Source organism: Eubalaena glacialis, chromosome 5 (genome assembly GCF_028564815.1).
Source record: "Eubalaena glacialis isolate mEubGla1 chromosome 5, mEubGla1.1.hap2.+ XY, whole genome shotgun sequence".
NCBI classification, from domain to species: domain Eukaryota; kingdom Metazoa; phylum Chordata; class Mammalia; order Artiodactyla; family Balaenidae; genus Eubalaena; species Eubalaena glacialis.
In genome coordinates, this window is record NC_083720.1 from 115,363,412 (window position 1) to 115,391,131 (window position 27,720).

At 40.5% G+C, this 27,720-nt stretch overlaps 1 protein-coding gene across 1 annotated transcript in view; it reads right to left on the bottom strand.

Annotated features, from left to right (window-relative positions):
* FHIP1A (FHF complex subunit HOOK interacting protein 1A) overlaps positions 1–27,720 on the bottom strand; it is a 262,975-nt gene that overhangs the window by 79,165 nt on the left and 156,090 nt on the right. The window contains exons 3-4 of the mRNA XM_061192540.1: positions 20,984–21,215; positions 9,715–10,341 (exon numbers count right to left, since the gene is read on the bottom strand). Coding sequence (XP_061048523.1) covers positions 9,715–10,341; positions 20,984–21,088 — 732 coding nt within the window. The 5' untranslated portion in view covers positions 21,089–21,215. The remainder of the gene's footprint in view (positions 1–9,714; positions 10,342–20,983; positions 21,216–27,720) is intronic.

Sequence of the window (27,720 nt, forward strand, 5' to 3'; positions counted from 1 at the left end):
GAAGAAGTGATGTTGGGCTCCCCTGGTGGCGCAGTGATTAAGAATCCGCCTGCCAAAGCAGGGGACACGGGTTCGAGCCCTGGTCCGGGAAGATCCCACATGCCGTGGAGCAACTAAGCCCGTGCGCCACAACTACTGAAGCCCGTGCACCTAGAGCCCATGCTCTGCAACAAGAGAAGCCACCGCAATGAGAAGCCCACGCACCGCAACGAAGAGCAGTCCCCGCTCACTGCAACTAGAGAAAGCCCGCACGCAGCAACGAAGACCCAATGCAGCCAAAAATAAATAAATTAAATAAATAAATTAAAAAAAAAAAAAGAAGTGATGTCCAAACTGCTGAAGAATGAATAAGAGTTAGCCAGAAAAAGAATGTTGGAAAGAAGAATATTCCAAGCAGAGGATGTACAAAAGCTCAAAGGAGCAAGAAAAGATGGCACCTTCTGGAACTAAGAGAAGTGCAGTATTACTGGAGCATAGAGTTAGAGGTGGGAGGAGCCTGGCGAGGTACGCTGGAGCCAGATCCTGCAGGGTTCTGCAGGACAGAATACAGAGCTGGAGCCCAGTGGAGAGTCCAGCAGACAGTGTGTGGGTCTGATGCCTACGAGAGGGATCTGGACTAGAGATGGAGCCCTGGAGCTGTCCACATGGCGATGAGACCCCAAGCTAGACAGACCAGAGAGAGAAGGCAAGGGAGGTGTAGACCGTGAGCTATAACAAAATAATCCATAGTGCCTGGTGTCAGACACAGAAAGTCAGAAGGAGGTATAGGGACCTCCCTGGCAGTCCAGTGGTTAAGACTTCTCCTTCCAGTGCAGGGGGTGGGGGTTCGATCCCTGGTCAGGGAGCTAGAATCCCACACGCCTCGGGGCCAAGAAAACCAAAACATAAAACAGAAGCAATATTGTAACAAACTCAGTAAAGACTTTAAAAATGGTCCACATCAAAAAAACTCCTTAGGGACTTCCCTGGTGGCACAGTGGTTAAGAATCCACCAGCCAGTGCGGGGGACACGGGTTCGAGCCCTGGTCCGGGAAGATCCCACATGCCGCAGAGCAACTAAGCCCGTGCGTCACAACTACTGAGCCTGCGCTCTAGAGCCCGTGAGCCACACCTACTGAGCCAGCGCTCTAGAGCTCGCGAGCCACAACTACTGAGCCCGAGTGCCACAGCTACCGAAGCAGGCGCGCCTAGAGCCCGAGCTCCGCAACAAGAGAAGCTACCGCAATGAGAAGCCCGCGCACCACAATGAAGAGTAACCCCTGCTCTCTGCAACTAGAGAAAGCCCGCACACAGCAACGAAGACCCAACACATTCAAAAATAAAATATAAATAAATTTATTAAAAAAAAAAAAAAAAAAGGAGGTGTGGATCCAGGCATGCGGAACTTGAAAAAATTACCTACAAACTGTTGCCTCTCCTCCCCGTGTCTTGATCCCAGAGCACCCTCTGGGGCCCTCTGTGTAGCAAGTGTCCTCCATGCATTTATTAATTTATCAGCTGTCTTCTCCACCTCACCTGGCCTGACGTGTTCATTCTCGTCCACAGGGCAGATGTGGGTGACTTGCCCAGTCAGACACTAGCAGTACTTCCCCTGAGTGACACATCCGTCAACAACAGAGGATGGGCCTGAGGATTGGTCACCTGGAGGTCTCAGTGCAGAGAAACCAGATGCCACCGGGGGGTGGGGCGAGGGGGGGAATGGGGGAGGGGGGATGGGGGAGGGGTGGGGATGGGGGCTATGAGCCCACAGTGGAGTGTGAGGGCAGCGAGAGAAAGACACGAACTGTCTCAACAGTGGAGAAACAGAAAGGTTACATACATTTCTCTGTTCTATTTCCTAGTGACCTTGATTTACTCGTTCATTCACTCACTCATTTAAAAAAAAAAAAAAAATCAGTGAGCACCTTCAGGCCAGGTACTATGTTAAGTACTGGACGTACGATAGTAGACAAGATAGTGCATGTATCTCTTTCAAAATCAGGGCATCTGTGGTCCCAGAGGAGAATGTCCCCGATTTAAAAGCATTTAACTCCTTGTCAGCAAACCCAAACAAATCACTTTAATTCCAGTTTTGAATGTGACCCCAAGTGAGCTGTTTGTTATAAATCAGAAACCGCTGGCAAGAGAGAACAGAGACCAAAAGTTCTCCTTGAAGGGAAATCTAATCTTGATGCCACATTTTTAAAATCAATTACATTTGCTAACTCATGCTAAATTAACCACAGAACAAAGGCTTTAATTCTGCATACTCCCGATTCCTTAACCACTTTGAGGCTTTGAAAGTGAATTCATAAAGACAGCTTAATTTGTCTGACTAAGAAGCTGGGAATAACTATTCAGTATATCAGTATAATTACAGCAACATTAATTTTCAAATTACATCCATCAGTGGCAGTAATTAAAAATAACACATACCTAATATTCACTTTTTTTTAAAAGAGTGTTCTGAAAAGGGCATGGCTGAGATGCGAACACAGCCCGCCTGTGCGGGAGGACAGTGCGGTGTGCCCACTGAACACGCACTCCTGCCATGTGCTCGCCCCTGGAAGCAGAGCCAGAGAATGTTTCTGCAATGGTCTCCAGCGTAACGAAGAAACACAGAAGAAAACAGTCTGCACAATAAAGAGGACCTCACGGGCTTAAGAGCAAGATTCCAAATCTTTACTGCTAAATATTTATCCTTTCCAAGACTTTGCTCAGAGTTCAGATTCCTTCATCCAAACCACATATAATTCTAGAAGACCAACGACAGGCCAGGCACTGTGTCAGGCCGGTGCTGGGGAAAGAGCATTGAGCTAGCCAGACTGGGTGAGATGGAGAAGACCACCAATCAACCAATAAATGCAAGAAAGACAATTACTTCAGGAAGAGATGCAGGTGGTGCTGTGGGAACAGGAAGAGGGGAAAGGAGGGGCAACAACAGGTTTGCAGGTAATTCTTCCGAGAGTTTGATGGCACAATCTATTTACTTTCAAGTTTAATTTTTAACTTAAAAATTTAAGAATATATAGACATTCAACAGCGTATTTTTTTTTAAATGCTCATCCACTCTTTTAGCCTTTTACTGATCCTGACCACAAAAAAGTAACTGTAAAACATTATATTTATTCCCAACAGATTAAGTATTAATTTTTTTTTTTCACGGCGCTGTGCGGCATGTGGGATCTTAGCTCCCCAACCAGGGATCGAACCCGCGCCCCCCTGCATTGGGAGTGCGGAGTCTTAACCACTGGACCACCAGGGAAGTCCCATAACCCAATATTTTTAATTTATCTTTTCTCAAGAGTCTTAAAAAAACGAATCACCATATAAAACCACAAGGATGACAGACAATTTAAAAAAGCAAACCACTTCCCTGACGGCAGTATAGCATGGTAATTGTTGAGACCATGGATTTCAGTATCAGACTAATATGGTTTTGAACCTGACTCTGCCATTCACAGGCAGAAAGTCCCTGAAAGTTCAGTTTCTTCACTGAGTTGCTGCAAGGATTGAAGGAAATCGTGCACGTAAAGAGATGGGCTTGATGGCTTACACACAGCAATGTTTCCGACGGAGGGAAGAGAGCTGATGTGCACAGAGCAGTGAGCAATCTGGAAAGGTCCACCTTTAACTCTAAACATCTAATAGTACCCAGCTAATTTCAGCAAAAACAAAAAGATCGTAAGCAGATGGCTCTAGTCTGAAGCTAGCAGCAAAACACCTGGTGGGGACCATATGTGGCAACTTGCCGAGATAAAAAGCCTCATAAATTTTAGATATGGGATAAATAACTTTCTACCAGCGGCTGTGTACCAAAAGGTTGCTTATTTCAGTTTGCATTTCCTAATGTATGCATAGGCTGCTTTTGACTTTTGCCAATATGTAACAAGTGACAGGGCTTAATCATCAATACTCGGTTTAAAAAAATCAAAAGAAGCTACGGTCATATACTCCTCAACCATTCATTGGCACTAAATAGTTCCCTAGAGTATCCTCATTCTCTTTCTTTTCTTGGGAAAACACAGCTTGAGACAAGAGGCAGCAGAACCAGCAAGCTCTTCCTATCAACCACAGAACAAAAGTTTCCAAAAGTGGTCCAGTTCCCTGCAAGAGTCATTACTCTTCCCAAAGCCTGATGCTAACACACTTTGACAATCATACTAATTAGAGAAAGCTTTTTGTCAATTGTGGTCCTTAGCTGGATGGTTAATAGAGTATGCTTTTATCTTCAACATAAAGAGGTCTTTTTTTTTTTAATTATGTTGTCAGTTGTAATTATAGAAAACTGGGTACAAATGAGATTATGGGATCTATCCTGAGGGGCAACTTAACACAAGGAAGCTCTGTGTTCCATTCTGGCAAATAAGGTCAGCTGGAGATGTTTTTCCTCTTATTTTAATGAACTGTACAGTGTTTTCAAACACTTTTTTATAAAAGCAACAACTACTCGGTGAAATCTGCCTATAACTTAGTAAGTGGAAATCTAAACGTTAAAAGCATGCTCCATTCTAGTCCTAATATGTTTAAATGTGTAAAATATGAAATATTACAAAAATGTAAAACATAATAGAATAGAAAACCATCCACAAGATTTAAGATTTTAATATTTTGCCATAATTTCTTCAGAGTGCTCTTTATTTTTTAATAAATAAAACATTACAAATAGAGCTAAACCCTACTCCAATCCCATTACCATCCCTCCTCCTTCCTTTGCCCCCAAAAGTAACCACAGTCCTGAACTTAGTACCTATTATTCCTGTGCTTGTTTTTGTACTTCTACTATATTCATAGGTATCCAAAAACCAGTATACACTAAGATTTCGTCTTAAAACTTCATGTAAATTTTATCTAAATATTAACATACTATATGTAACCTTTTGCTACTTACTTTTTTATGTTTCTAGATTTTATGCTTTTTGTTTTTAAGTTTATTGGTGTTCACACATGTAGATGCAGTTACATGCTAATAAATGTGAAATGTGATTCATTCATTTTTTTGTTGAAGTACAGTTGACTTACAATATTATATTAGTTTCAACGTAACACAGTAATTTGATATTTTTATAGATTACACTCCATTCAAAATTATTATAAAATATTGACTATATTCCCTGTGCTGTACATTACATCCTTGTAACTTATTTACGTTATACCTAGTAGTTTGTACCCTTCACCTATTTTGCCCTGACCCCAGCCCCTCTCCCCACTGATAACCACAAGTTTGTTCTCTGTATCTGTGAGTCTGTTCCTGTTTTGTCATATTTCTTCATTTGTTTTATTTTTTAGATTCCACATAAAAGTGAAGACATATTTGTCTTTCTCTTATTTATTTCCTAAGCATAATACCCTCCAGGTCCATCCATGCTGTTTCAAATGGCAAAATTTCATTCCATTTTTATACAAAGAAAACAAAACACTAATTCGAAAAGATACGCGCACCCCAATGCTATAGCATATATCTTTGTGCATGTACCCTTGTAAACATGTGCCAGATTTCCCTAGGGCAGATATCTAGAAGTGAAGATGCAGGATCACATGGTATGCAAATATTCAATTTCATTAAATATTGCCATATGGCTTTCCTGAGTTATTGTACCAATTTATATTCTCAAGAGTTCCTGTTTTTCCATCCCCTTGACAGCACTTGGTGTTATCAGATGTCTAATTGTTAGCTACTCTGATGCCATTACCTGGTGTCTCATTGTGGGTTCATTTGTATTTCCCTGACGCTAGAGAAGGTGAGCATATTTTCATATATTTATCAGGTTTGGGGTCTTTTGGGAAACGTCTGCTCGTATCCTTCACCCATGTTTCCTCATTTTCTTATTAATTTGTAGTATTACAAATATTTTTGTATATTTTGTGTACCAACCACTTGTAGTTATGTGTGTTGCAAATATCTTCTCCCAATCTGTGTTTTTGCTTTTTTAAAAATTTATTTATTTATTTATTTATTTGGCTGCTCTGGGTCTTAGTTGAGGCACACGGGATCTTTGTTGCCGCGCGCAGGATCTTTAGTTGCAGCATGAGGGATCTGGTTCCCAGACCAGGGATCGAACCCGGGTGTGGTTAAGAATCCACGCTTCCAATGCAGGGAGCAGGGGTTCCATCCCTGGTCAGGGAACTAAGATCCCACATGCCATGCCATGCAGCCAAAATGAAAAAAAGAGTCATTTGGGGCCTAATTGGGAAACTGGATATTAGATCATATTATGGAATTATTGTATAATTTTCTTAGTGTAAAAATGGTATTGTGATTATGCAGGAGCATGTCCTTATTTGTAGGAGATACATATTAAAATACTTGATGTCTATAATTTAATTTCAAATGGCACAGCAAAACAAATAAAGGGCATAGGTGATAAATATACGGAAGTATGACAAATATTAACAATTTTGAATTTGTGGTGTGTACATGGTGTTCATTTTAGTATTCTTCCAAGTTTTCTGTGTTTTGCTTTTTTCCATAATAAAAAGTTGTAAAACATAAATTGCATTAACTTTATGGACCGACTTGCAGAAAAGTGTCCTCTACACAATATCTACAAACTGCAGGGCTTTCCATTTACTTCTATCTTATTTTATGGCCTTCGATAAAGTTGTATAATTTTCCTTGTAAAGACCTTTTACATATTTGTTAGATTTATTCAAGATAAATTATGATGCTTTTGTGAATGGTACCTTTTTATTTTTTTTTAATAAATGTATTTATTTATTTATTTATATTTTTTATTTTTGGCTGCGTTGGGTCTTCGTTGCTGCACTCGGGCTTTCTCTAGTTGCGGCGAGCAGGGGCTACTCTTTGTTGTGGTGCACGGGCTTCTCATTGCAGTGGCTTCTCTTGTTGAGGAGCACAGGCTCTAGGTGCACGGGTTTCAGTAGTTGTGGCACACGGGCTCAGTAGTTGTGGCTCGCGGGCTCTAGAGCGCAGGCTCAGTAGTTGTGGCGCAAGGCTTAGCTGCTCCGCGGCATGTGGGATCTTCCCGGATCAGGGCTCGAACCCGTGTCCCCTGCATTGGCAGGCGGATTCTTAACCACTGCGCCACCAGGGAAGTCCAATGGTACCTTTTAAAAATTGACCTGTAGATACTGAACAGGTGAACCACGCAAATGTTTTGATCATTTGTTTTAATACCTGCGCTCCTTCTTTAATAGCAGAACTACCCAAAACAATTCAAGTAAGCCCAAACTCAAACCTTCCCAGAGCCCCCACACGAAAAAGCCTCATTGTTTAATGAGCTGCTGCCTCCACATCACTGCTCAGATCCAGCTCCTCTCTTACGTTCTCATTCCTGCCACTCTTGTTTCTAGACCCTAATGTGTGTCCCTGCTTCCTCCACAACTCCCAAACTTACATAGTCAGATTAAACTCCTACAAGAATTTTGATCATGCTGTGTTCTTGATCAAATCTCTTCAAGAGCCCTCCAAACTGAATGAATATGGCAAGTGTGGTAGGCAGAATAATGGTCCCCCCAGACCTGTCTATACCCTGGTTCCTGAGCCTATGAACAAATAAGGTTCCATGGCAAAGGAAAATTAATGTGTCAGATGTAATTAAGGGTGCTAATCAGCTGATCTTTAAATAGAGATGATCTTAAAAATCTTTAAATCCTGGATGATCCAGGTAAACACAATGTCCTTGTGGAAGTGGGAGAGGCAGGCAGAAGAGCAGAGTCAGAGGGAGACGTGACTACAGAAGGATGGTCAGAGAGATGCAGTACTGCTGACTGTGAAAATGGGGGAGGGGGCCATGAGCTAAGGGATGTGGGTGGCCTCTAGAAGCTGGAGAAGGCAAGGAAACGGACTCACCACAAGAGCCTCCAGAAAGGAACACAGCCCTGCCGACATCCTGATTTTAGCCCAGTGAGACCTTCTGGACTTCTAACCTACGGCAAGACACTACTACTGTAAGATAATTTGTGTTGTTTAAAGCCGCTAGAGTTTTTGGTAATTTGTTACAGGCACAGTAGAAAACTAATACAGCAACGTATTCCAAAGACGCTTAGATTCAGGGTGAGACGTTACATTTTTGCCTTAAGATATATTCTTTAAAAAGAGTTTATAATCTAGTTTATAATTCTGTTGAAGGAGATAAGGAAGGGAGATTTAATATGTTGGCACAGATGAATGGAATCCATTCTTCACTTCCCATTTGATTCTCAATCTTTGTGTAATTTCTTATTCCATTGGTCAGAAGCCAGAAGAGAAGAGATACATGGCACCCTGAACTTAAATGAAATTCTATTTTTCAAAATTTTTACTCATTTGTTTCCCCTGAAATAAATATTCACCACACACTAGGGGACTCTGGTTTATTAGTGAAAATAGGACTCAGTAGTATAAAGAAGATTACTGCTTTTGAACCTCAAAGCAAAATACAGTATGTTACTCACTAGGATTGCTATTAGCATCTGGGGCAGGTCAGTTCTTTCCTGTGTGTGACTGTTCCACAAACTACTGGACATTAAGCATCCCTGGCCCCTGCACACTAAATGCCAGCTGACCTCCCTCCCAGGCGACCCCATGTCCCTTGACAACCAAACACACCCCACATACATTTCTAAATGCCCTCACCCCGGCCAAGAACTACCCACGGAGTGTTAATTAACAATGAATCTGATCTACTTATGGCAACTTGCCTGGCCTGTTCCAATAAAACTCACTAATGGTCTTAACACGCGATTCCAGCAGAATCGGGAATATTTAAGGCAATACAGTTTATAAAGTAACATAATGAGATGATTGGTACAAAGAATAGATAATGGAAATAAACTGGAAATGTTCACTGATTTAGGAAAATAAAAATAGCTGTGGCCCAACATTTGACAAACCAAGAGAAGACATAAATCTATAAATCTGTCATTTAAATAACACCAAAAAATAATCAGAGCCCTAAGGCTTCTTAAGAATCTCAGGCAGCTCCCAGTATTTTCTAGGACTATGACTGGGCCTGGCTACTCGGGCATCTCCAAAAGGCCTTACCCTTTATTTCTCACCAACCAACTATTAAGAAACTATACAGGGACTTCCCTGGTGGTCCAGTGGGTAAGACTCCTCGCTCCCAATGCAGGGGGCCCGGGTTCCATCCCTGGCCAGGGAACTAGATCCTACATGCATGCAGCAACTAAGAAGTCCGCATGCCACAACTAAAGATCCCACGTGCCGCAATGAAGACCTGGTGCAGCCTAAATAAATAAATTTTTAAAAAAGAAAAAGAAACTATACAGAGGACTTCTTGCTACTCCAAAGTGTAAATATGTATTCCTTTCTTTAAAATAAAATCAGTGCTTTGGATCTACAATTTTGGTCATTATCTTGCTGGGAAACAAATTAATTTGTGAAGCCAGCTGTGAGGGGTCTGACCATATGCCATGATTCACTGGTGCAGAATCAACCTGAAAAGCTAAGAATAAAAGAAGAGCAGGTTTTACCAATTGCTCAGGATATGCTCTTAGAAAAAACTAAAACAGCTCGTAACCCAACAGAAATGAACCAAGAAACAGTAACACATATAGTTTCCTCTGTTGGCTTATTTCGAGCTGACACTGCTCAGCCGAATGGCATCTCAACTTAAATTCCTCTGCTCCTTCCAAAAGATCTCCTCTAAATATCTTTCCATAGAAGGTGCCAAGGACAGTCTGCTGAAAAGAAAGGAATAAAAAAGTATTTGTCATTAGCCCAGGAGAGGAGAAGAGAAGCGGGTGGAAAATGGGCCAACAAGAAGGACTTACTGGACAAAAGTAGGTGTTCTCCACGATGTGATGGGCCACCATGCTGTTCTCAGCAGAGAGAGACATGATGAAGAGCAAAGCATCCCGGGCCTGCTGGCCTGCAGTCCCCTCCCGGTGAATGAAGGGAATCAGAAGGGAGAAGATGAGGAAGTTGGCAGCCCCTTGGTCCTCGCTAGTGTGGAAGAAGAGTTCCAGGATGGATGGATCTTTGGCAAGAATGGAACAGAGCTGATTGAGCAGGACCACCAGCTTCCCCTCCACAGTGGGGGTGGTTGTTCCTGAACAAGAGCTCAGCAACATCATCAGGGGCTTCAGGATGGGCTTGTGGTGCAGCAGAGGCTGGTGGGACTGGGTGATCAACATCTCATACATCTTTAGCTGCTCCATTTTAGTCTCATCAGTAAATTCCCGTCTCAGACTCCAAAGGAAGAGTTTTTCCATGATGTTCTCAGAGACCACAAATTCCAGGATTGGCCCCATGGCAGCATCCCTGGCTTGCTCTTCAATCAGCAAGAAGAGCATGTGTTCTACATAGTTCTGTACAGCACTGGCCTCATCTGGAGGGATGACCCCATATTTTGCCTGGGTGTTCTTCAAGGGGTCATGCTTCTCTAAGATTTTCACAACCTGAAACCAAATCAAACATGTGTCATCCATCTGATGTTTACCATAACTACAAAAACACACCACTGCTAATTGTACCAAATCTTCATGGAAAATGTAAGAGCCATGACCCCCAACAAGATACATGTGAGCATTCTGTGTCTCCCTCTCATGAGAATTAAATGAAGGGGTTAAACTACAGAAAGAAGACGTCTGAAGTTGTTCATTTATCATAGTGACAAATGTTGGCAACCTAAATGTCAAAGAAAGTAATATGGTTATGTAAATTAAGCTACATGCATTCCTGGGTCTATTATTATGAAGACTATTGAGCAAAATGAAAAATAAAAAACCTGTAAGTGATACGTCAGATGAAAAAATAAGTCACTTGTATATAGTTAGATCCATCGTTATCAACTATGTCAAAAACACGCAAGTGAAAAAAGACTGAAAAGAAACATGGAAAAACAGTAATCGCTTTTGTGTTCAAAGTAATGACAAGTTCTTAAATTTTTTTCTAAACTGTCAAGAATATAATTCACTTTGTTATAAAGCAGAAACTAAGACACCATTGTAAAGCAATTATACTCCAATAAAGATGTTAAAAAAAAAAGAATGTATTAGTGCTTTTAGGGACTTCCTTGGTGGTGCAGTGGTTAAGAATCCACCTGCCAATGCAGGGGACACGGGTTCGAGCCCTGGTCCAGGAAGATCTCACATGCCGCAGAGCAACAAAGTCCGTGCGCCACAACTACTGAGCCTGTGCTCTACAGCCCACGTGCCACAACTACTAAGCCTGTGTGCCACAACTACTGAAGCCCACGCGCCAAAGCCGCTGCTCCGCAACAAGAGAAGCTGCCGCAATGAGAAGCCCGTGCACCACAACAAAGAGTAGCCCCTGCTCTCCACAACTAGAGAAAGCCCGCGTGCAGCAACGAAGACCCAACGCAGCCAAAAATAAATAAATTAAATAAATTAATTTAAAAAATAATAATAATAGTGCTTTTAAATTTTAAAATACACTAAATAAGTAAGACTACCAGTGTTCTCCTACAAATAGAGTTGACTTGGAGATTTCAGCAGCGGAACACAGCTCCTCATATGCCCTTGACAGAATAATAGCCCTTGCTCCTCTACTTGGATTGGCACCCTCTTCAACCAAGCATGCATCATTAGGAAGGATGAAAGGGAACGGATGAACTGGTGAACAAGAGACACGTACCCAGTAGAATCCCCGAACATACGGCATATGTTGAAATTTTAAGCACAAAGAGTTTGAATTGTGCATTTTTTTTTAAGCCAGAAAAAAATTTTGAGATAACCAATTACAAAATAAAGCCCTAAAGCACAGGGTTTCTATTTGGGGTGATGAAAAAGTTTTGGAAATAGTGGTGATGGTTGCACAACATTGTGAGTGTAGTTAATGTCATTGAATTATACACCTAAAAATGATGAAGATGGCAAACTTTGTTTTATATATATACATATATATATATATATATATGTATATATATATATATATATTACCACCAAAAAAGAAAAGATCTATTAACTGTAAAAAATAAATAAATCTCATGTGACAGCCCAGGTGTTTCTCTCCCTTACCACTGCTGGCATTTGAACGCTTCCTAACTCTCTCTGCCCATCAATACTTAATTTCTACTTTGGGACCTGAAAATTAAAACAATTTTATATCTCAACTTCCATTTAACTTTACGACTTGGAATTTCTATTAATATCCATTCAATCTATATTATCCATTCAATGGATAATATCCATTCAATTTACTTCCTTTAAAGTGTATACACATGTTAATTTTTAAAAAATCAAACATTTTATCAACATTTTTAACTTGTTCCTTTTTGCCTTTCTGAACTGCATGTTCTGTGGAATATGTTTAATTTCTGCCATATCCTCCCAGCCCAGTTCTAGGACATGCTGTTACGTGTTCTGGTACTTAGGTTACAGAATTTTTGCAAGTCACTGTGGAAGCTGGCAAAGGTACAAGGCTATGTCAGCATTCATGAGCAATGAGGGAAATTTATTTCTCAGGGAAAAGTCTAAGTTTTTCCCCTGGCAGAAGGAGAAAAAAGGAACCTTTATAGACTAGGCTAGTATATCCTTATGAATGAGTAGATTTCCACAGAATCTGTAATCTCCATCAACTTCCATTATAAAATTAAAAATACTGTCAGGAAAAACATCACCCCAACACCCCTGAGTTGACAATGTCAACGAGGAAGCCCTTGGTTAGCCGCTACCCAGGAGGTACACGGCTCAGTGACTGGTGGCCTGGGTCTCCGCACTGGCCATCCCCTCTCCTTGGCTGCGTGTGGACTGCAGAGTGCCCCCACCATCCCCCAACCTCCAAGAAGCCCTCCAGGACTCCTCGCAGGCCTGAGGACCTCTCTGGCAGAAATGCTGGGACCTACTGTGCTCCTTTCCCTTGGCTCTGGCCTTGACATCTCACAGTGTGGGGCTGCTGTACCGCATTTGTCCAAAAGGGGGCTCCACCTCAACACAGCATGCTCTCCAGCCCCGAAGCCCCAACTTGAAGGCTCCACATTCTGAAGAACAGATTAGCTCTACATTTTACCAGTTCTATAATTTCAAAGTCCACATATTGAGTTTACTTATGCGAGCTATCTATACAGCTAGGCCTCGGGGTAGAAATGTAATTATACTTGTCATGTGTGCTCAGACTGTCTAAACTATCTAAAATTGGGACTGTGTATTATACATTGATAGTGGCACAGCAAATTAGCTCAATCTTTCTGGAAAACAATCTGGCAACATGTAACAGAAGCTATAAAGTCGTTCCTGCTCTTTGACTTGTTAATCTCACTTTGGGGAAAAATGCCAAAGGAAACAACACAAAATAATTTGTTTTAAAATGTTCACGCCAATGACATTTTCAGTAATGAAAAATAAAAATATTCTTGACCCAAACGGTCAAAAATAAGAGAATTATAATCATGATGTTACATCACTATACACTAAAGCTATTAAAAATAAACACTAAGTGAATCATATCATTACATGCCAATATATACAAGAAATAATTTAAGTTAAAAACTAAATATATTGATAAATAGATGTATGATTAGAAGTGAGTCTGAAAAGATACAAATGAGATTTTAAGGTTAATTAGTTCTTCTTTCCTGTAAATTGATCTAATTTCATAGTATAAATAAAAACAAAGTAATTTTGTACTAATGTCTAAGAAAAGGATCAAAACACGGAGTTAAAAACAATAATTCTCAGAAATTCCTAAGCAATATAAATTTTTACATATGCATATGTATTTATACTATATGCATGCCTGTAAATATTTATAAAATATCTAAATATATATATGTAATGTAGACCAAAACTATTTACATGATCACAAGCTACATTTTTCTCATGAATTAATCTTCACTCATATTATTTATTCGAATGCAGTCCTCTGCAAAAAGACCTACTTTGGCGGGGGTGGGGAGGGCGGTGGCTATGAAAAACCTAAAAAAGATTTCATTCTGAGATTTTTATACAGAATGTAAACTATTCAGCAGCTTTTAAACTGAAGCATCTCTCTCTACCCCCTTTATAGAAGCTCCTCTACTCGGCCTTCCGGGTTCATGGGCAGAGAAACATGAAAACAGAGCTGTAATAACCCACCAAGATAAAAGGCTTATTGATCATTTGGAACAGAGCCCTTTACTCATTCCCATCCCTGGCCTGGAGGTTTTCCTGCCTAGAAGATGGGTGTGTTACAACCAGGGCCTGTGAGTCATGGAAAACACAACGCTCAGCAAAGGGCTGATTATGCCTGTGTTGCCACTTGTCCTTAACCTCCCTCCTTAGGTGTCAGGACCCTCCCAGGCCACCTCCCTCTCCCTTCCAGGCAGGCACACCCATGACCTGCTTTTACAAGTGGGCTCTCGGGGCCCACACCCTGGGCCTGGTTCCCATCCTGACAGGGAATGCCTAGGAAACTTCTTGGCTAGAGCACAACTGGCATTGAAATGCCAAAGATCTTCTGTTATGATGTCCCAAGTTAGCTGCCCAGGTGGTGTCATAGTTCTTCCAGTTTCTGTAGGCTGATTCCTGATGTGACCTCGACTTTTCCTTATTTTTTCCCTTGTGTCCTCTTCTCACATCACTCCCACCGAAGTCCAATATTCCTGGGCCCCTGATTTCTGCTTGCTGGGATCTACTATGGGTCCATGATCTCATGCTGCTCACAGGGGCTTCCCCAGGCCTGGCCCACTCCTCTGATTACCCTCTATCTTATACTCTCAACCTTCCCTCCGATTCCCCAGCTCTGGCTGCTTCTCAGCTATATACTCTCAGGCTCAGGGATTCAGTTCAGGGGAAAAAACACAATTATGGTGGCTGGAGAGATACAAGTAGGAAAATACAGTTTGCAAATATTTCCTTTACTAAACAAGTTCCTTCATTAGGCTAAATAGCATTTAACAAACTGATCAACCCCTGATAAAGCCCACGCTCATTAAGTATGTAAGCCAGCTGAGATCAGATACATCACTGTAAATGGTTTACCAATCATAGCTAGGCATTTGTTGATCTACAAACTTTAACATATATAAGCTGGTGTGTGTATATATGTATATATGTGTGTATATATATATATATATATATATATATATATATATATATATGGATCATGAGCCTAGATCACATATTGCGACTCTAAAAAGAAAAAAAATACACAAAAAATAAAGAAAAAAGAAAAAGAAAAAAATACACAAAAAATCAATAGTGTGAACAATGTTATAAAAATTATCATCTGACGAATACAGCTAAATTTTAACCTCACTTCAAAGTCATTTTACCTATAAATATGAGGATCACTGGAGATCAATAAGATGAACAAATAGCATATTTCTTTCATTAAGGAATATCAGCTACTGCTATCCTTAGCTCCAATGATGGCCCCCATCACTCAGTGATAATGGGCCTGAATTTCAAATATTCACAAATTCTAAATAGGAAGCTCAAATGCTTTCAGAATGAAAGATATACATAAATCACATAATCACACCTCAAGCTAACAAATTACTATTCTTCGTGATAAACACAAGTGTTTCTCTGACAGAAGATTAGCTTTGACTCCATCTGACTATCATTCTATGTCTTATACACATGCATGTATCAGTAGATGACTATTTATGCTACTTTGGTTAGAGCCTAGTTACTTCAAGAAAGTCACGTGAGTACAACCCATACTTCCAAATCCTCTGGAATGCTAATTTAAAGTGGCACTGTGGAAAAAACCAAGTTTCTAAGCAACATTTTCCATCACACAGAAGGACAGGATTTAGTGATCAAGCCAAATTCCACTTAATGTACCAAATTACAACAAAAGTACGTTTCCATCCAGTCCCTGTTTATTACTTAGCAGCTGTGTCTTTCGATTTAGGGTTATTTCTTACACACCTATTCCCATGGGAGACCTTAATGGAGTCATTTCTTCTCATATTAAGATAACGGCCTAATAATATATGTGTACTTGCAGAACTTGGTTAATGTCAGCTCCAATCCTCAACTACAGAGATGTGTCTACATCTGGAATTAAAACTGATAAAGCAGAAACTATATCTACATGCCATACTTCCTTGGGACCAAAGTAGTCTAGTAATTACTCTAACACAGAAACATGGTAGGAGCATCAGTCAATAAAATAACATAGTAACCTAACCCTTAAGTTAGGTATATATAAATTTTTTTTTAATTTCAGTATCAGGGGAGGGACTGAAGAGTAATGATATATGTAATAATATTCCAGAGAACCCTGTAATTCCAACCACAGCGAAAACAGACTTATCACCGAGCATACAGTGGGAGAGCTTCTGACTTTTCAACATGTTCAACCACTTTAGAGTCTAATAGAGGCACAACTCCATGCCCTGGCCCTCTAAAGAAGCATAGCTTTTGTTCTGCTTTACTTTCTACGGTGACGTTTAGAGCTACTTGAAAAGCTGAGAAGAGAGACATACAGTTTTTAAATGTTAACAAACATCACTTTACTAAGATACTGAGAAGGTTAATCAGAGTTCTCTAATATTTTCTAACTTTTCATCTCTCAAAGACTTCATGTAATTTCTCTCTGTCATTTAGTCTATGACAAGGCACAGACCAAAAGAGTGAAGATGAAGAGAGTGAGGGAATGAGTGTCACAGGGAACAGACTGGAATGCAGATCTCAAAACCTATACAGGTTACCATACATAGGACATATTGTCTATTTTTCATTATTGTAGAAGGACATTTGACTTACTTAATCCAGATGATTCAGTTTTTTCTCATCCCCATCCCCTTCCAAGAAGAAAAAGGCTACTAAATCCACTAGCTTTTCTTTATCCATCACCATTACTCTATCTGAACTCTGAAATGATCTTAGCTTAAAAAATTGTATAATAGCTTATATTTAGAGGCTGAGGGTGGTAAGGAGAAGCTTTGCGCCATTAACAAGCACACAGAAATGTGCATTTCCAATTGATTTTTTTTCACCTCTGTTCTCCTGGTTTTAAGAGCAGACACCATTTAGTACATAACTAATACTGATTCGGTATGTGAAAGGAGAAGATAGAGAATGAATAGAGCAAAGGCCATGAAGCTTCACAAAGTAAAAATGTGCCATTAAGGATACCTAGTGTGGGACTTCCCTGGTGGCGCAGTGGTTAAGAATCCACCTGCCAATTCAGGGGACACAGGTTTGGTCCCTGGTCCAGGAGGATCCCACATGCCGCGGAGCAACTAAGCCCGTTTGCCACAACTGAGCCTGCGCTCTAGAGCCCGTGCGCCACAACTACTGAGCCCGTGTGCTGCAGCTACGGAAGCCCGCGCGCCTAGAGCCCATGCTCTGCAACAAGGGAAGCCACCACAATGTGAAGCATGTGCACCGCAACGAAAAGTAGCCCCCGCTCGCCGCAACGCAGCACTGAAAGCGTGTGCACAGCGACAAAGACCCAACACAGCGAAAACAAACAAACAAAAAGCAACAACAACAAAAGAATACCTAGTGTGTGTGTGGTGGCGGGTTAGTTCACATGGCAACATACTTGGGCAGTTCGTTATCTGATGGACCAATGCTTCTTACTTCTTGCTCTCTCTTCCATTCAGAAGAAGCAAAGAAGCAAAGGCAAGAGATAAAAAAACAACAAACCGTTCTTATAGACTACTATAAAAATTAAACATTCTCTCTCTCCCCCCCACCCCCTCCCCTCAGGATCACTGATCATTAAATGCAAGTCTAAGGTTCTTACTGGTAGCAATTTATAGCAAATGTTTTAATATTAGTCTATGTTTTCCAAGTCTCCTAGCTCTTCTAAAGTTGCATTAACCAGGCGCAGGGATGTTCCAGGCAGAAAGAAGAGGAAGTGCCTAAGCCAGAGAGGCATGAAACAGCACGAGGTGCGCTGCCAGGAGAGGGGGTGGCTAGGAACTCCAAGTAATTTTGCATTTCTGGAGACTAAGTGAGAGACACGGAGTGAAAGAGGCCACGACATAAAGAGCCAGATGCCACTAAAATGTCCAACTACAGGAATGCCCCAGAAGAATCTGGGTTTTAGGTTCATTGCTCTGTCTACTACAGCACAAGATGGCACCTCAGAAGACAAGAGGATGTACAGGCCAGAGGCTACTTCCTAGAGCCTGGATTCTCCAATGTTAACTATTCCTGGATGTCCACTATAGAACTATTCTGAGGATAATGTGAGAGCACTGGACCCAGGGACCGGTCTGGAAACTCAAGTGCACCACTGGGCCACTCAAGGTCTCTCCCCTGGCAATCCCCCCTGAATCTCGGACTGCCTCAGATGATGCCTCGGATGATGGATGGCTGTATAACCAGCTGTCCCTGACAGACTGCAAAGTGTAGGTGGGTAAGCGGATATCCTTGACCGCCACTCAAGGTCTGAAGTAGAAGCTCCTAGTAAACAGTAGAACAGAACCTGCCAAATATATGTTAATTATGCTGAATTTGTACTGAAGTATCCTAACAAACAGAAGCACTTTAGACACCACTGACTTTTGTTGCCTTCATTTTCCCTAACTTAACATCTGAAAAAGCATGGTACTTGCCAGCTAATGGAACACTTTGGTAAATAGAATGTTGTCGCCCAGTTCTGTCTACACATTTCCTACCAGCCTTACAGTTTCCTTGGGTTGCCTCAGGGGAACCCGGGGGCTACGTCACACTAGTCACAGAAGTTTATGTCAGATTGTAGCTCATTTCCCAATCCTCTGCAACTGCTCTTCATCCGCCCCTAGCCTGAACAACTCACAGCAAAGCGCTAATGCATGAAACTCCAAAAACAATAAGTAGCACTTATTTCTATCAGCTGAAAATCTCATTCCTTACCTCAAACTTAGCCCCACAGCTCTGCCTTGCCCTGACTTCCTCACCTTTTTTATTTCTAACCATCCAAAAAAGGCAAAGCTGAGCATTTGTTCCTAATACCCCTTCTCTAAAATGTTCTTTTCTTTTCTGTCATCAAAACCTTCTTTTCCCACAGTCAAGCTAACAAAACCTCACTTCCTGGATTTCACAGGCCATTTCCATCCGTAATAGTCCCTTCCCTTGACTTAATTCCTGTGATCAATATTATTCATTTTATAATAATGTATCTCACGTTGTCATCCAAACTAGCTTATACATTCTTTAAAAGCCCAAAGGAAGGCTTATACATTTCTACGCCCCACGTGTGACGCCCACAGTGAGGTAGCTGAAGTTTGGGCTCAGTAAATCTCCACTTAACAATACAGTCGGTCCTCCGTATCCGCGGGTTCTGCACCTGCAGATTCAACCAATCACGGATCGAAAATATTTGGAAAAAAATTTCAAAAAGTTCCAAAGAGCACAACTTGAATTTGCTGCACACTGGCAACTATTTACATAGCACTTACGTCGTACTTACACTATTCACATAGTATTTACACTGTATTAGATATTATAAGTAATCTAGAGATGATTTGGAGGATGTGCAGATGTGCGTAGGTTATATGGAAATATGATTTTATATAAGGGACTTGAGCATCCACAGATTTTGGTATCTGCTGGTGTCCTGGAACCCATCCCTCACAGATACCAAGGGACGACTGTAATCACATTGACATCGACATGAATCTCTTCAACCAGTATTTTTATCCATAAAGGTAACAATAAGGCCCTCAAGAGCCTTTGGAACTACAGAGAGACTGAGGGCATTTACCAGATTTATTTAAAAGGAAAAATCAAGACTAAAGGGGTAAGAAACTTGGCCAAAGTTAAAGATATGGCTGAAACGATAATGAGACCAAGAGTGTACCCACTTTACGAAAGGAAGTGTTTAATAAACTAAACCCCAATCCCTCTGACAAAGTTATCCTTACCCTCAACTCAATATTCTTCTGCATTAAACAGAGGGTGGTATGCGTCAGCATTAAAGTACAATGCCAAAGGTAATTACTCTAATTATCTGGAAAATTCCTGAATTACTTTCTTCCCATTGCTAAAGCAGATGTGCCCTTAATATCCAGAGCAAACCCATTAAGACTATAACAGTAAAAAGTCAGAGAAGGGGAAATGCATAAAAAAATCTTGGAAGCTTTACACTGGATAGTGACAAGAAGCCACAAAGTGTAAATGACCCAGAAGCAGAATTGATTTTGTTTTTGATCTAAACTGTGTCCCGTTATAATTGCTATGATTTACAGGCTCAGTGCTTTAACCCATGGGCTGTTTCTGGCCACAGGAAGGAACTGGGTAGTCATTAAAAAACTGTCACATAAATAGCCACTTACCAGCTCACCTGGGGAGTGTAATGTTGTACAAGTAGTAAAGAATGCCAATTTCATTTATTTTACTACTTGTAAACTCCCTGAGGAAAGGGGCGAGCTGGTAAGTTTCCTGACCATTCAACCCTTAATTATCCATACAAGCAGATCAGAGAAGAGTCACAGAGAAGTCAAAATGAATAATCAAAAAAACTTTTATAATCAGCTTTGTAATGAATTCAGATGCTTCCAGGCACCTTCTTTCCTTAAATGAATAAGGACCACCAGCCTGAAAAGTGCTAGAGCACAGAGGTCAAATACGCTGGTCTTGGAGTCATGGGACCAAGGTCTCAGTACTTGATTGGAAACTCACTAGTCGTATAATCTCAAGCAAGCTATTTAACCTCTATAATTTTCCATTCCCTCATCTGTAAAATAAGGAAGCTAAAACCAACTGCCTTACTGGTTTGCGGAGAAGATTAAATGTAAGGTATTTGATGTATTCGGCACAGCACTTCGCAAATATTTAATAAATATGTATTTTAGTATTGGTAGCGTTTAAGGACTGAATGGAAATCAGCAGGGAGGAGGGAAAGAAAGATGTACTCATGGTCAAGTGTATTGCAAAGTGAAGGACAAGTCACTTGAAGGCCAACTGCTACTCTTAGAAAAATATCTGAGGAACATGCATGTCCCCTAATTGCTTTCGTGAAAACCAAGGTTTTTAACCAGCTACCTATTCTAGGAATGCAAGTAGAGAAATTTGCTTTTCTTCCTACCTGAAAGGGTTTCCTCCCTATGTTTTCTGGAAGCCCACCTGTCACACAGGTTGGGAACCCTGGTTCAGTGCAATGGAGGCTTCTAGGGCTACCTAACCAGCAGAGAAGGTGGAACTCATACATTACCTGCGCCCAGTGGTTTGTAAATACAATCATGCATGTTTCTGGGTCAACTCCCTGCAAGCTCACAGCCTGCCGGAGTTTGCCTTCTGTCGCAACCGATGACATCATAAGCCTTCATAAACCAAATGCTTCTAAGTCATATTTAATTTTCATGAAAATTTGGTAAGCAGTCACTAACTTTCAAGTATCACAGTAGAAATGTAACTTCTTCACATTTCATTGTCACCTTCGAAACCTGTAATGACAATAACAAAAAATGCATCCCATTACATTCATATATTAAATAGGACACTGACTTAAGTTAAAATCAAAACACAGACATTCTCAAAGTCCAACACTGAGCAAAATATCAACAAAATAGACATTTATACTCAACCTAAAGCCTTTCTTCTGTTTTCTCTCACTTTGCTACTAAATATATAAAATAATGATGCTACCAAAGCTACATGAATAAATTAAACAATTATTGGATTTATTCTCTCCACTATCACCAACCACAACCCCCTAGACTATTATTCTAAATCACTCAAATCTAGTTTCCAGAAGCAATAAACTATGATAGCAATGTTAGTGGTGTTTAGAAACACCCAGAAACAGGAAAATCATTAGTTAATAGTGACTGAAATAAATGGCTTGAGGTAACTTAGGGGAGTTGTAACACAGCACCCAGACTCCTGGCTCCAATAGTACCAATTTTTTTAATCAATGACTGTCATAATGGAATTGAAAGCATTCTCAGTCATTTCGTGGCTACAACCTAAGTTAAGGTTTCCAGCTTTCCTGAAAAATAAGAGAATTCCAAGTAACCTTGAGAAATCAGATAGAAATGATCCATCAAAAACAAGAGAGTGCTTACTTGGTGTGAGGACAAGGCAGCAGCGCACTTATCAATGAAAAATGAGTTATGTGGACAAAATATGAAGAAAGCCTGACTCCAACAGGGCCAGTGGGGAGAAAAAGAGATACTGGGGTCATAGAGTATACAGGCAATGTGATCCAGTTGTGTGGTGCTAACTCTCTGACAAAAGCACTAAGATACTGGTATTATTATCTTAGATTCATCAGCCCAAAAAAGGACTGGGGACAGTTCAAAACGTTATTTGTTTAGTGTACAGACTAGAGAGAGTTCAGAGAAAAGTAATTACATTACATTAATTACATTATAATTACCAGAGCACTATTTTCAACTGAGTAACATGAAGGGTATTACAAGGAGAACACTGATCAACTATTCCTCCTATAAACAATAAAATGTGAGAGGGGGGACTTCAGGTGATGATTCAGGTTAGACTTATTGATCAAGTTCTTTGTGGGAAGAGGAATTAAACATTGGAAAATAGTTAAAGGAATATTCAAAACAAGTACTTCTGTTGGGGGCGTAGAAGACTAGCCAATCAACATTAAAAGATCTTTATAATAAGTTTTAGTATATAAGAAAAGAAAACTTGTAAGAATTAATAATTCTGGGGAAAGAAACATTTCTTAAGGAGAATGATGGGGGATTAAGGTGTCTGGAAAGAGGGAAGCCTGTTAGAAGGAGGAGTGCATAGATATTGTAAGTGAAACAGTTTACATGTATCTTTCATGACTATGTTTTATTATGTAAATTGGTGAATTCCCCAACCTATAATTCTTAATAATACAAATGTGTTGTTTTCTTTTTTTTTTTATAAATTTATTTATTTATTTTTGGCTGTGTTGGGTCTTCATTGCTGTACATGGGCTTTCTCTAGTTGCAGCAAGCAGGGGCTACTTTTCTTTGCAGTGCACAGGCTTCTCATTGTGGTGGCTCCTCTTGTTGCGGAGCACGGGCTCTAGAGCACAGGCTCAGTAGTTGTGGCACGTGGGCTCAGTAGTTGTGGCACGTGGGCTCAGTAGTTGTGGCTCATGGGCTCTAGAGTGCAGGCTCAGTAGTTGTGGCACACAGGCTTCGTTGCTCCACGGCATGTGGGATTTTCCCGGACCAGGGCTCGAACCCGTGTGCCCTGCATTGGCAGGCGGATTCTTAACCACTGTGCCACCAGGGAAGCCCAAATGTGTTGTTTTCAATAAGACACTGCCCATTACCAACATGGCCCTTTGCCACTGAGACGCATGTTACACTGCGCCCAACTGGTGTTTTAAAAATCAGGAGTGGCTGCCCATGCACGCAGAGTATGTGTTCCCAGTCACACACACACACACACACACACACACACACACACTCCCTGTGATCTTCCCGCCACTCTCTTGACCTCACTTTGGTTCGCAGGCTAGCCCTTCTAGACAGCATCTCATTGTGCAACCCTGTTTTAAGTGATAAGAGATAAAACAAGTTCTGATTCAACTACCTTGCTGTCCTAAACACTACATTTCTTTGAAAATGTCAAGGTCTCTTATTCAGATGGTGTAATGATAATAACGAAGAAAATCAGAGTGTTTGGGTTTATCCCAGAGGTTGAAAAAGTAGAAGACTCTCTGAGATGCCTTCCAGCTCTGGGATTCTCAGATTCTTCTTCGAAGGTATGAAGGGAATGTAAATCATGCCAATTGCCTCTAAATCAAAAATAGAAAGATGCTCTCTAAGATCCTTCACATTAGTTCTCAAAGGGACTTCACATGCAGTCTTTTCAGATAGTGAGACCGCAGTACAGACAGGATAAATATCTTAGCCGAGGCCAAAAACTTACAAGTCAGTTTTGATGGAGACAGAAATGTCTCTTGACTCCTAGTCCAGTGTTCTCTCTAGAAACTGTATTCTCCTTGCTCCTGGCTATAATCCCTAGCCCTAGTCCCTTAAGGAATCTGTATCTTCTCCGAGAAAAGTACATCTCACTTGGTTGATGCTTATCCAATCATACTCTTGAGGCAGATGCCTGAAAAATCTAAATATGCCATAAATATAGAAACCACAACATCGAGAGAACCTGGGAGAGAAAGCAGAGGGGGAGGCAAGTCCAGCAAGCCACGTTTGGGAAGCAAAAAGCTATTTCGGGAGACCCTGTCAAAGAAAACACCACCTAAGCACCCAGAGGCCACTCTCTCTCTCTCATTCCCAGGTTAAAGTGGTAAAGCACTGGCATGTCCACAGGGCAGTGTGAAAATGAAAGAGATGGCTCCATATTTATGAGCGATGTTTAAGGACCCATTTCCTCAAGCACCAAGGTTTTCAACATATTTCTGCATTTTCCTGTTATCAGCCTTTCCTTTTTCCCATTCCAAGCTTTTTACTTAACTCTCAGACAACAGCTAAAAACCCCAAATGAAGAAGACAGAAGGACAATACTAAGCAAAAGGCTGTGAGCAGGTAGGAGAGGCTGCAGGTGCTAGATCGTGTGCTTATGGCATGTGGCATCGCTGGATGCCACCGTTTCTTGCCCTCTGCGTTCTTCAGCCTAAGGCATCTGAAGTTGGGAGTGGTTAGGGTAAAGCTTGCTGCTCTTGGCACACATGCAGCCTGTTCTTCCCATAAATACACACATGCACATCAACTTGAATTTCATGCCTGAGAGAAAGCTCTAGAAATTGTTTAGCCCCTAACAAGTGATTTTTTTCCTTTCTTCAAACAAACCACCACCAACAAAAAATACCCAAAGGACTCTTTTTCCCACAGTGGTTGCATGTGGTACTGTAGTATGGTTGTTGAGGTTTTTGGTCTTCGGGGGAAGAGATGAGCTATCAAAATACATGTATGTATTATGTATGTACGTATGAACGTATGCTGAGATATTAGCACAGTTTCTATACTTCAAAGACAGAACCAACTATATTATTTCCAAAGACATTACTGAGTGGTCACATTTATATATCTCATTAATATTATATATAAAAATATTTTCCATCAATAAGGAGAGAAAAATTCTATTAAATATTGTTGAAGACAGAGATAACTGACATAAGAATTACCTGTATTTTTATTTGCCCTTTTTTGAAAGTATATGGTATCTTTTATTTGACTATGAAAAAAGCACAAGCATATGCTTCCATATCACGGAATTATAAAATGTACCACATAATCATAAAAGCCTAGATTCTAGTCATCTAGATCATACCTTTTTCCAATGTAAAAATTCCTTCTACCTCCCTCCCAGACAGACATCTTATCTAATTTCAGACCCTCTCAAAAACTACATTACTTAGGAGAGCTGTTAATGGGTCAAAATCACATTTTTTCCTGAACTACCAATGACTGTATTTTAATATAGCTCTCTTTCACTATCAGGCTGAACTTATAATGTATACGTTTTGGCATTTAATTGTATATTATTTCATACCATCCTTCAATTCTTCTACATATTTAAATATAATATCCTCTAATAATGGACTATAAAAAAATCCTGAAGGGAAAGAAGTGGATGGCCACCTTAAGGGAGACACAGCCAAGGGAACATTTTTATTGAGGGAAAAGTGATCATATTTGTAGGTCTAATGAGAAGGAATCAACGAATATGGAGAATTTGAAGATACCAAAAAAAAAAAAATGGGGATTTTGATGGAGCAAGAGGAGGAGAAAGGCGAGGTCAAGAGCACAGTTAGGAGAGACCTAGAGAAAAAAGAGAAGCAAGGTCGAGTCTTTTCATAGTGAGTCACCAAATCTTGAACTTGATGGAGAGGCTCCCTTCCTACCTTTCCTTCTCCTTCCCTCCTGATATTCCTCTGGTTGGTTTCTGGAGACAGTCAGAGAGGATAGGTGGATTTAAAGTGGGGAACAAAGCATCAGGGCTAAGAGTTTTTAGCTCAGTTCTCCAAGCATGGAAGTCAGAAAACCTAGGTCCCTACTGAGGGACTTAAGCTTTGAGTGAGAGACAGGGCCCAGGACTCTAGCTCCAGCTCTAACCAGCAGGAGACTCGTGGTTTGGAACCTCGCTTCGGGGAGTAGTTAGGACTAAATGATTATTTCTTAGGTCTCTCCCAGCTCAAAAGTCATCATTTTACATACTCTTTTGCAACTGTTATACTAATTGGGGAGGGGTAATCAGACAATCATTAAAGGAGGATAATGGCCATGGTACAAAAATCTTTGAAAGAATTCTAGTTGTAAACAGGATTCTACCTGTATTCTTTCATGATTAATGCATATTTCACTTAAGGAACCTAAAGCACAGAAATCAACCATCTCAAGTATAATTTGTGTTTGGTTTGTTTTTTTCCTGAGCAACTGCCAGTAGAAAAACTCATTGTTTTAGAATGCACTTTGGAAGGCTCTGAATTGGCTGCTATTAAATACATAAAGAGTCTATTACTGTAAATGTGCTTATCAAGTAAAATTCCATCTAAGGGTGAAGACTCTTCAAATACTGGGAAAACCTGAAGAGATGGGAACCGTGTGCCCTCAACTATAACTAATAGCAGTGGGGGGAATTCATTTTGGGTCAGACTACCTCAGACAACCTCTACTTACAGCCTAATAAAATCCTATTAAGAATAAATCCTCCCTGTTCTCTAATCCTCTGGCCCAGTTTCCTTTTCTCTCTTGCTGTCGTATCACATGGCAATGTTGGGCTGTTGGAAATAAAGCCAGCATCTAATAGCCCCGACTCTCCTGGACCTTGTCCTAAGACTCCCTCAACTTGTTGGCTCATTCATTGTTCACTATGCATCATTTCAGTAAAGTACACCTTGTTTTGTTCCCTCAAGTTGTAGGTCACCAGTTAACACAGAGGGTGTACACAAAGAAAATTCTTGCAACAGGTGCATTCCAAATGGTTTCAGGCTTTGATAAATGCATGCCTCAAAATAGTAACCAGATTGCAGAAAACTGTTATTAATGCCATGAAATAATTCCACCATGTTTTACACCTTTATTCCACTAAAACAAGCTGCCAGCCAACTAGGTCATACCCGAGTGCCATGCAAGTGACTGGTAAACAGAATAAATGGAGAAGAAAAATTAAAATTAATATTCAAAACATACCTAAAATTTGTTATGGGACTTAATTTTTAAAGTGAATGGTGACTGAACAGGAAAGTCTCTTATACACATGGAGTAATTTGTCAAAATGTGAAAATTGGACCACTCTTGGGCAAAGTCTCCCCAACAACCCAATCAGTCACTATCATCTTCGTAGTATGCACCGTCCTGCCACATCACTGTCTTGCTGAAAGCTATTAAGGGACAACTCAGTTACAATATCTGCCATAAAACCCTAAAATTTAGCTAAGGTAAATTCAGAGATAAATTTATCTGACAAATTCTGTGGGATAGTATTTTAAAGCAGAGATTTGAGGTAGATGCTTGGAATCTCTCTCTAAGAAGAACTCTCTCATACTAATGAAGCTCTTCTCAAGAAACGTTCCTGAATAAAAAATATGTAAGTTTTTGACCAACATGTCTTGGTCACTTTCCCTGGAAAAGGAGGTGCCTTTGGAAAGTTATGCTGTTTAGTCTAATACTTGTCTTTGCAGCTCTATCAATCAGAATTAGTTCCCTACCAGCAGCCTTTCAAATGCCTTTATGTGAAAAATTTCAAATATGCAACCTGCACTGTAATTAAGACGATGTGATGATTATCTTTTGGAATAGCAACATGAAAAAATCTCCTTTTCGAAATGTCCTTCATCCATGCATGGTTTAAGACATACTAAGTGCAATGAGTGTAGTAACAATAAAATTCCATATATGTCCACCAATCTCACAAACTGTGGGCATATTTTTCTGGAGAGAGGTGGCTATAGTTTCCAGCCAATTCTAAAAAGGGTCCATGAATTACTCCCCTTCAAAAATGTTTAAAAGCCACTTTAAAGATGCATTCATTGTAAAA